General features: G+C 34.2%; 1 protein-coding gene across 1 annotated transcript in view; it reads right to left on the bottom strand.

Annotated features, from left to right (window-relative positions):
* Positions 1 to 11,656, bottom strand: part of grip2b (glutamate receptor interacting protein 2b) — a 156,266-nt gene that overhangs the window by 55,392 nt on the left and 89,218 nt on the right. Inside the window, exons 2-6 of the mRNA XM_016247423.1 lie at positions 7,166 to 7,246; positions 5,497 to 5,629; positions 2,841 to 2,986; positions 1,565 to 1,651; positions 1,373 to 1,448 (exon numbers count right to left, since the gene is read on the bottom strand). Coding sequence (XP_016102909.1) covers positions 1,373 to 1,448; positions 1,565 to 1,651; positions 2,841 to 2,986; positions 5,497 to 5,629; positions 7,166 to 7,246 — 523 coding nt within the window. The remainder of the gene's footprint in view (positions 1 to 1,372; positions 1,449 to 1,564; positions 1,652 to 2,840; positions 2,987 to 5,496; positions 5,630 to 7,165; positions 7,247 to 11,656) is intronic.

An 11,656-nucleotide genomic window follows, 5' to 3' on the forward strand; every position in this document is an offset into this window, starting at 1 on the left:
ACACACACTATATATATATATATATATATATATATAAGTGATTTATTATTATTAGGGCTTCAAGTTAATGTTAATTTAATGTTAATGCTAAAAAAAAGTGCATATAGCTGCTAATTGTATTTGTTGTTTGTTGATTTTCAAATATAAAAGTTATTGAAATGTTTTCAGTGTGTGTATCAATTCTTTTTGAACATTTTCATCTTAATTTTAACAAAACCGTGATAGTACTGATAATCGTGATAACTTTGGTCACTATAATCGTGATATGAAATTTTCATACCGTTACATCCCTAATCACACTATGAGAATGGTGTGATGTCACTGTGATCACCGCATGATCTCACGTGTTTACTGGGTAATGTATGATAAAATTACAACTTTTTAATTTAAATGTTTTAGCAAATGTAAAATGTAAACATTATTATTAATACATGTATTTTAGTAAAAGTAGTTTGATAGTACATTGTTAGTTCATGTTAACTAAGCAGCAAATTTTAATAAATTGAACTTTTTTTTTGTAAAATGTTATCTTTTTATAGAGTAACTTTGTAAATAATTTTGAATTCATATATTTAAGCTTTTCAAAATATTTTTGTGCATTTAGTCCACTACATTAAACAACAATCTCACTTCATCCATCATACTGGATACATTTTTGGTATGTTTTAAGGCAACATTAAAGCACTATATTTTCTTCATGAACCATCAAGACAATGTATACAATTTCCACCCATCAATCAAGGCAGCCTTTGTCTCTAACATCAAAGGGGTTTTATTGAAGATGTTCTCTCTCCAGACACGTTTATTTATTTTTCTCTTTTGGCAGGTTGTGTGATGCTGATATAAGTAGGGAAAAGTGGTTGGTAAGAGAGGCACGGAGAATCCTAAAACCAAGAATAATAGCTAGCCATCTAAAATCTCTGGCCTACTTTCTGGAATTGGATAAAATGCAACTAGTGTGTTACTGATGCTCCAAACATGGAAGATGACTGCAACAAGAACTGTGTTCCTTATACATGTTGTTTGTTAAAAGCAGAGTTTAACACCAACAAAATGAGGTTATATTTTCGGTAAGCATGCTAATCAATTAGCCAGCTAAGCTAACATATCCAGTGCAAGTTATTTGGCAAATAAGTTTTAAAAGCTAATTTATTCTACATCAGACGGGTAGCCCCTCGTGATGGTGGCCATTTTGAGATCACATGACCTGCCGAATACTACTCAATTTATCTTGTTGACTCCTCTATTAGTGGACACTTTTGATGATTAAATAAATCACTGACAACAAGTCATTGTACAAAATGGCATCAGTGACAAAAAAAAAAAAGTTTTTGCAGAAACTTAAAATGCTTAATTTTGAGTTATGCATTACCTGTCAGCAGGACCACCAGGTCGGACGTGTGTGACCACCAAAGGACGAGATCTGTGCCAGTCCTCATGGGATCCACCTGTATTATAACACATACAAAATGCTGTAGTCTGTAGTTAAATCTGCAACCATTTGATTTTAGGAATATTGCAAAAACGAATCAAATAAAATGAGTGGCAACAAACCCAAACTCACCTCGCATAACAAAGCCGAAACTGTTGCCCTCTTTCTGCAAACAGATCTCGATTGTCTTGGAAATAACACCTGAGGTACTGTCTGGCGCTAAGAGGGACAACAGAGACAGGAGAGAGGCAATAGCATCTCTAAATCAGCACCTTTTACTGGGCGAATGGCCAGTTCTGGTGGACAATCAGATAAATAAACCCAGATGCAAACTGACATTCAGCAGAAGGTCAGCCAGAAACACTGAGGTTATAAAACAGACAATTTATCTGCCATGCACAAGATAGACTGGCTAACGATTGCAGTATATCACAACACATGCCAAACTGAGCCAATGAGAGACAATCACCTCAATCCATTATAATCAGAGTGTGGATGTGCAAATTTAAATCTTGATATATTAACTAGAGGTCAATAATATATATTTTTTCTTTTTTAATTGGTCAATGGCAATGTGATATCTAGAAATGGTTGGAAAATGTTCAACACATTTTGTAAAATGTATTCAAAAACAAACAAAAAAATGCTTATTATTCGTTTACAAGGTTTAAAATTTTGTATTATTTCATACAAGCTTTGAAGATTACCAGCCCGTAAACTGACAACAATCTCCAACTGACCAAACATCTGCCAATAATTCAGCCTGGGGTGAGTTTCCCAAAAGCACTGTTAGCCAACTTTGGTCAAAAGTGTGGTTGTTATCCATTATAGTTCCATAATTTTCTATTTCCCAAAATCATAGTTCTAACAAACAGTCGCGAAAAGCATTGCAAAGCTGTGTGGTTGGCAGCTCTTGACCTCTCTTAAAACATGTTTTTGGTTCAAAAAAGCAAATTACTTATGAGAACATGAAACACATCGCTGGGCAAAATATCCCTCCATCGCTGATATCGTGGTATTGCATTCATCAAAACTATTGCATGAGGTTTTTAAGGATCACATGTTGGTAAATTGGTCAAGCTAATGTTTCTATGTCCGCCACTCAAACCAAGAGTAATACTTTAACAACTTTGCAAAATAACCGACTGGCTTACTTATAGATGTCTCTGTTGAAATCTGAGAAAGTATTTTAACATACAAAAATGATTCACAGCAGCTTTCAACATGCAGCCATGCATTCTCCATTACTGTGTATAATTTTATATACACAAACTGAAGTGGACTTACTGACGCAAAGACATTTTCACGATGATATTCACTCATGAGGTCTGAGATCGGCTCAGACCGGGGTTACATTGACAGGAACATGCCACAAGACAGGCAAAAGTCAGAATACTCAACTTCCTACCAGGTGAAGGCAGTTCATACTCCACTTCCAGCACGACGCGCTCGCCTACGTTTTTTAGCAGACTGATGATCTCGTCGTGACGCAGCTTGGTCAGGTTGATCCCATTGACTGACTTGATGTAGTCGCCCACATTGAGCTGATCGCTCCTGAGACACATTGAAATGTAACTCAATCATGTAATTACTGAAATTAGAGTAATTAAACAGTTTATCTAATATCTAGCACACTATTTTTTGTTGAACAATGTAAAAGTTGGCTTTTCGAATGTTTAATGAAATTAGCTTTGTAAGCATTCAACATTTAATGTAGAGAAATTAACAAGATAACATATGAAGGTCCAGAAAAGATTTCCGTCAATGGTCAAAAACATAGAAAACATAATTATATTTTGAATGGAAAGTAAATGCAAAGTGAGAACTGCTTATCTGGTGTTGAACATCCCACAGGGAGTATAAATATGCTCATTTAGATGCTAATTAGACAAATGAATGCTATTCACTCCCTTTTGTCCTCTGGGCGTACATGAGCTAGCACAATGATGCCTGACAAAAATATGTCATCAGCCCAGATGTGCTCCATAACATCCTCATACCAGCCACAAGGAAAGAAGAAACAACTGAAGATGGGAAAACTTTCACATCACAGAAATGAGTTTAATCAAAAGTGAGTATGAGGAAAAAGAATCTGAAAAATTAAGGCTCACAACTTAGTGTACCTACGGGTTATATGTACTGTTGCATTCCAGAATGTCATAATGCAACAAAATGTGTTGCATTAAATAGCTGTTTCTACTGTAGGCAGTACAGCAAGGCAGTACAGCAAACTCTTGCTGAATCTTACCTGTTGATCTTGATCTTGCTTGCTAAAGCTAGTTAAATTGTTGTTATGTTCAGCTTATATCTAGCTATCCTGTTTAATAGCACAGTTTAATAGTTAATCCTGTTTAATAACACAAATACTTCAAGGTAATTCTATTGGCCACTTGAGCATTGATGCTTTGTTACTACCACAGTAGCAAAAAAACAGTAATGCTAATGCTAAGTAAGTAACATAACGCAACATATACGTGTTGCTACATTCGCAGAAATTATGGTGTGTGCACACCAAAAACAAATTTAATTATTTGAGTGAGTAGATTACATACAAATTCAATGCAAAGATGCAAATTTGTGCCAAGTGACACGAAAGACGTAAATTGTGTGACGTGTTCACCGCTAACGCATGCGATTTGTCTCAATAGTGTCTTCCACGCAAACTGAAAAATGTCAAATTGAGTAGAAAATTTGCATGATGTGTTGTCGCGCAAGCCAGTCAGCAAAGAGCTTATTGACACGTCCGGTTGTATCAGAAAATGGATTTTATTGTTTTTATTCGTGACAAGAAAAACATCCCCCAAGTAAACTAGAGCGAGTAACATGATGCAAAGTTGTCCACACATCGTTAGCATGGACGAAGTGTTTCTATGGTCAGTTTTCTCTTTCAGGTCAGCAACAGTAATAGCAGAAAGACAGTTTGAATCTTGCTAAGCATGTTAGCTATAACTAGTTAAATTATTGCAATGTTTAATTTAAAGTTAACTAATAGCATAAATACTTGAAGGTATATAAAATATTTATAAATAATTTAAGGTACAGTATATAAATAATTGAATTCTATCGACCACTTGAACGTTAAGGATTGTTACTACCACAGTAACACAAAATTTGTAATTTAACAAAACATTAAGTATGTAACATAACTCAACAAGTACACAATGCTACATCATTAGCATAAATTAGTTGCCTCTATGGTTAGTTTTCTCTAGGTCAGCGAGTGTAATGGCAGAACAACTGTTTAAATCACTTCCAGCCATAGATAAATCCCTTCTAGCCACAACCATATTTTATCTTATAGCTAGCTACCTTAATAGGTATCTTTAAGTATCACAACCCTTATGAAAATTAACCATGGTATTACTACAAATCAAACCAAAAAACATGGCTACTATAGTAAACCATGATAACCACAAATTAACCATGGTTTTGCTACACTAACCATGGTTTAACCATGGCATTTGTGGTAAAATTGTGGTTATACAAATGGTAATCAATACGCCAAAAAAACTAAGTTTCTACACTTTTACTATATTAAAACCATGGTTAATTTTCATAAGGGAGATATTTGAAAGTAATTCTATTGACAACAATTATTGAGGCTTGTAATTGCAACAGTAACACAAAAACAATAATGTGAAAAACTACGTTACTGCATTAGAGAGCGTTAGCATAAATTAGCTGCTTTTATGGCCAATTTTCTCTTTCAGGTCAGCTAATGTACTGTAATTGCAGAATAGCAGTCTGAATCTTGTTGGCGAAGTTAGCTGACCAAATTAACAATTCTGTTGACCACTTAAGTATTTAGGCTTGTTACTGCCACAGTAACTCAAAAATGCTAATGCTAAACACTAATGTTAAGTTTGCAACAAAAGTACGCATTGACACATTAGCGAGCATTAACAAAAACTGGCTCCTAAGGTCAGTTTTTTCTTTCAGGTCAAGTACGTCTCAGTTTGGCTTGGTGTTTTTCTGAGATGTCAGGTGACCACTTTGTCATTCTCTGATTGGCTGATACAGCTAATGAGTTATGAATTTGTGAGGTTACATTGATGAGTCCTCACCTAGCCGCCAGTCCACCCGGCCGCAGGTTGGAGACGCGTGGTTTGCCATCCTTGTCTGTTCCGCCCGAGATGGTGAGACCTAAAGTGCTTCCTTCCTTCTTAATCAGCTCAACCAGTGTAACCCCACGCAGTTCTTTAGGCCATAACACAACAGACACACACACACACACACACAAGAGACAGAAGTCGGCAGCATGTTATTATGACACTCACCCTCCATCACTCAGATGGTCTCAGATATTATTTTGGATATACAAATGAGCTGCACTTACTCCCATCTAACTAAAGATGAGAAATTTTACGAATTCTCTATAATACGAAAGCTGAAGATTGTTTTTAAATGCTACACCACATCTAATCTTCAATTCATGCTGTGATTATATGAATTCTTAAACATAAAATCCAAACCAAGAGGCACATGAAAGAAAACATCTATCACACACCAGTAGTGCAGCAGAAATTGTGATGCTACACTTCCTTCTGGAATCCAGCTGTGTCACGAAATCTCTCACAGAGTCTAATCTAATCATGCCAATGTCTGTGTGGGTTTAAATGTGAACAGCTTGGAACTAAAATGTTTTCCACAAGTAAAAATGTAATGGACCGAATGCACACAATCAGCTCTGTCTTTTCAAACTATTAAAATGATTCCCATAATATAAATTCTGAAAATGCCTTATTATCATATCATATCATATCATATCATATCATATCATATCATATCATATCATATATTAAAACAGAAACTCTTGTATGTTTGTTTATATAAATGCTCTGGCTAATTTAATTTAAAAATGGCTAAAAATGCAGATAACATCTTCACTTAATTTAAGTTTGGGGTAAGTCTTTTTTTAAAGAAAATTAATACTTTTATTCAGCAAGGATACATTAAATTGATAAAAAATTTATAATGTTTCAAAATATTTATATTTCAAATAAATGCTGTTATTTTAAAGTTTTTATCCATTTTATTTTAATATTTCACAATATTACTGTTTTTGTTTTACTGTATTTTTGAGGAAATGAATGAAGCTTTGGTGAGCATAAGAGATTACTTTCTACAAACTTTTGAATAAGTATAAGTTGTACTCATTTAGTATATAAATGAAATGTACATATACATATATACATACACATCACATATCAAAACACAAATATAAAGTTACAAATATGCACACAGCATTAGTTTTGTATTAAGAAGATTCATGTATCAAATAAGCTGCAGTAGGTTTCGTAAAAAAAAAAAAATAGTTTAATGAAATTAAAACACAAGCCAAATGTAAAATAACGTTTGAAAATGTCTGTTCTGCTTTAAGACGTCATTTTGAAACTTTTCCAAAGTCACACTTTGAGTTGACTCCGCTAATCCAATTAGTTTTAAAGAAGAAAGAGGTCTTGGATCAGCAAGCGCTTCCAGCAAGCAGAATAACTCAGACAGACACTTCTCGAGAACCGCAGGAAACATCTGGATAAAGCTTTAACAACACCCCTCAAACCCCCAGCGTTCTCCATCTCAAACAGCCATCCAAACCAATGTGGCAAAAAGAGCTCAAAAATCCCCAATGGGGAAAGACAGACATGATCCCCCAGATCAAAAGACGCTGAAGGAGCGGAGCTGGGAGGATTTGTGTGGGCACAAACAGACGGCATAGAAAGAGAGTCAGCGTACCTGGGATGCTTTGTCTTCTGGATGTGAGTGAGTTGTCTGGCCCCGTTGAGTCCTTGTTCCCCTTAGAGTACGGCCCATCATCTGCAGGACAAGAGAAACAATAAAAATAACTTAGAGAAAGCAGTCCACCCTAAACGCGACTGTGAAAAATGACGTCAGCTGTAGTCAATTTATGTGCTTGCATATAAAACACTATTGGTGAGTGAATCCCACAAAACCTGTCAAGAGTGTGCCTGGGTTATATTTCACACACACACACACACACACACACACACTTTTTTTTCTTGAAGGATGCTTATTTTTAGAACCATTATTTTTGCATTGTGAAAATCAATATTATACACATCTACACCCTATAATTTTGACTACATTAAGAGAAAAACACAACAATAACAATTTTAATAAACAAATAAATAATTACATTGTCATTGTAAAATATCATTTAAAAATGTAAAGTGTGTATATCATGTTAGTATTTTTTAACTGGCTTTAATATTTGCGAATTTCAATAAAAATTGCACCATGATACAAAAACTAAACAATTCACTAAAAATTACAATAAAAATGACTATTACTGTGAAATACTAATATAATGCAATTTAAATTAATAAGGAGAATGTGCTGATATATTTCATTATTATTATTATTATTATTATTATTATTATTAAAATGCCATAAAATAACATCTAAACTATAAATAAACTATAAATAAACTATTAAACTTACATGCAATGTAATAATAAAAAATATACAATATATAGCGTTACAGGGCAATACATTGTACATTGTATCAGATAGATAGATAGACGGACGGACGGATGGACAGACAGACAGACAGAGAGATGGATGGATGGATGGATGATGGATGGATGGATGGATGACGGATAGATAGATAGATAGATAGATAGATAGATAGATAGATAGATAGATAGATAGATAGATAGATAGATAGATAGATAGATAGATGGATGGATGGATGGATGGACGGATAGACGGATGGATGGATGACAGATAGATAGATGGATGGATGGACGGATAGACGGATGACGGATAGATAGAAAGATAGATAGATGGATGGATGGACGGATGGATGGATGACGGATAGATAGATAGATAGATAGATAGATAGATAGATAGATAGATAGATAGATAGATAGATAGATAGATAGATAGATAGATAGATAGATGGATGGATGGATGGTGGATAGATAGAAAGATAGATAGATAGATGGATGGATGGACGGATAGACGGATAGACAGATAGATAGATAGACAGACAGACGGACGGACGGACAGACAGACAGAGAGATGGATGGACAGAGAGATGGATGGATGGATGGATGGATGGATAGACGGATGGACGGATGGATGGATGACGGATAGATAGATAGATGGATGGATGGATGGATGGATGGATAGACGGATAGACAGATAGACAGATAGACAGATAGATAGATAGATAGATAGATAGATAGATAGATAGATAGATAGATAGATAGATAGATAGATAGATAGATGGACGGACGGACGGACGGACGGACGGACGGACGGACGGACGGACGGACGGATGGATGGATGGATAGCTAGATAGATAGCTAGATAGATAGATAGATAGATAGATAGATAGATAGATAGATAGATAGATAGATAGATAGATAGATAGATAGATCGATAGATAGATAGATAGATTATCATATATTAATCATAAAAACATAAAATATATTAGCACATTCCCCTTATTTATTTTGTATTATATTAGATATTTCTTTCTATCTCTATATATCATTAAATAATGAAAATATAGCAAAAACACATTTATTCATATTAAATAGATTGTATTACACTTCTATCACTGCTGTATTAGACAGATGAACGGTCTCTTTGAGTGCAGTGAGTATTAGCATCCAGAGACATGCTAATGTGGATTTGTCATCTATTGACAACAATAATCACAGAAACACAATCATTCTTTATAGAAAACATTTGTGTGACAAACGTCTTTCGGATTGTTTTCTGTCAAGCCGGATGCCTGAGTGCACATGCTTCATTTGGAGTGGATAAAATATTCATGAGCAGCATAGTTTTAATTTCTTCAAAGTTTCTACATAAATTAGAATTTTCCCCTTGTGCACTTGGCTCATCAGCACCAAGCGTCTCTGGAGCTTCCTTTTGCTTGACACAATTCACTTCATCTTTTCACGCCAGCAGGACAAACACTATTAATGTATTTAGCCAAAAGAAGGTAACACCTGTTGCTGCCATTGTTATGATACTATTAAGCTCATAAACTTTCGCTTGTGTTTCCTTTAAATAAAAGAAAAAATTATTTAAGGAATACTTCATCTAAAAATAAAACGTCTGCCCGTTTACTCTCTCTCATATGACAGTCCAAACCTGTATAACTTTACTTTTCTGTTTTATTTATAAGTGGGAGACATAATAGTTTAGTAATGTAGAGTTATTTACAGTGTGCAGGGAACAGCAATGCAAAAATTATGATATGAAAAAAAAACATACAATCAATTAACTTTTAATATCAATATATTTCAGACATTACAAAGAATGAATATCTGAATTTATGATTTATAAAAATGTTTTAACCACTATTTTTGACTGCCCCTCCCCCACACATGTGGGATGTTTGTGATTACACATTTTTTTAACGATAATATCTTTGTCTAAACCTAAAGTAATCTTGACAAACTATGTATCATTTGAAAGGATTCAGACTCTAGTTTTCATATTAGGTGACTGTTTTTCAAAGAAATGACAGAGCTATAGATAAATAGCGATAGATTCTGTTTTAGAGATTGAATTCAAATGAAATATTAAAGTTGCTGCCCAAACTATTTCTGAACAGGATGTCTACTTCATAAATATTTTAAAAAATATGGAAATATATGGTTCAGAACACTTAAACAATAAATGGAAATCAAGAGTCCCTGTATATCATCTAGTGAAAAAGTTTAGTACTGCATCCACAAAATCTTACTTAAAGGGCACCTATTATGCCCCTATATTACAATATGTAATATAATTCTCAGGTGTCCCCAGAATGTGTCTGTGAAGTTTCAGCTCAAAATACTCCACAGACCATTTATTATATAATTTTGAAAATGCCTAATTTGAGTGGAAGCAGAAACACGCAGTTTTTCGTGTCTGTCTCTTTAAATGCAAATGAGCTGCTGCTCCCCGCCCCCTTTTCCAGAATAAAGCTGTGCCATTACAGCTCGGACCTGCTAAAAAAAAACATGTTTTGGTTCTGATTATCATGTGTATCGCGCTGAAATCATGTGTTTTAAACCATATTAGTTTAAACTTCTGATAGACAGTTTTCTGAGCGCAAACATCCATCGCACGCATATAGAAAGTGGCTGCACACGGCACGTGAGTAACTAAGTTCTCTTTCACACACGAGTTTATGTTAAAAACACGCACAAGTTTCAAAAACACAGTCGGTTATGTTTGTGAAGGTAAACATCTGGGAAAGAAATCACATGTTTATATTAGATCAGATCTGTGTATTAAGTGACATCAGCATAATATACAGTACCTATACTGCTGTCTATGCTATTAATATGACCCAACGAATAAAATAAAAGCAGTGAATCACTTACTGCTCTGTACTGAATAACGTCTATAGCCTTAATAAGAAGACAATTCTTACTTGAATGCTGCTTTTAAATGCTCTAGCGTGACGATTGATTAGCACAATAGTATAATGCTTTTATGGGTTTCTGATGATTTTAACATGATTAGCATAATACTATAATGCTTTTATGGGTTTCCGATGAGATTTTATCATGATTAGCACAATACTAAAATGCTTTTATGGGTTTCTGATGAGATTTTAGCATGATTAGCACAATATTATACTGCTTTTATGGGTTTCTGATGATATTTTAGCATGACGAACACATTACTATACCGTTTTTATGGGTTTCCGATGAGATTTTAGCATGAGTAGCACAATACTATAATGCTTTTATGGGTTTCTGATGAGATTTTAGCATGATTAGCACAATACTATAATGCTTTTATGGGGTTCTGATGAAATTTTAGCATGATTAGCACAATACTATACTGCTTTTATGGGTTTCTGATGAAATTTTAGCATGATTAGCACAATACTATACTGCTTTTATGGGTTTCTGATGATATTTTAGCATGACGAACACATTACTATACCGTTTTTATGGGTTTCCGATGAGATTTTAGCATGAGTAGCACAATACTATAATGCTTTTATGGGTTTCTGATGAGATTTTAGCATTATTAGCACAATACTATAATGCTTTTATGGGTTTCTGATGAAATTTTAATATGATTAGCACAATAATATACTGCTTTTATGTGTTTCTGATGAAATTTAGCATGATTAGCACAATAATATAATGCTTTTATGGGTTTCTGATGATTTTAGCATGATTAGCACAATATTATAATGCTTTTATGGGTTTCTGATGAAATTTTAGCATGATTAGCACAATA

The sequence above is a fragment of the Sinocyclocheilus grahami genome, unplaced genomic scaffold (genome assembly GCF_001515645.1).
Source record: "Sinocyclocheilus grahami isolate Dianchi unplaced genomic scaffold, SAMN03320097.WGS_v1.1 scaffold835.1, whole genome shotgun sequence".
Taxonomy (NCBI): Eukaryota; Metazoa; Chordata; class Actinopteri; order Cypriniformes; family Cyprinidae; genus Sinocyclocheilus; species Sinocyclocheilus grahami.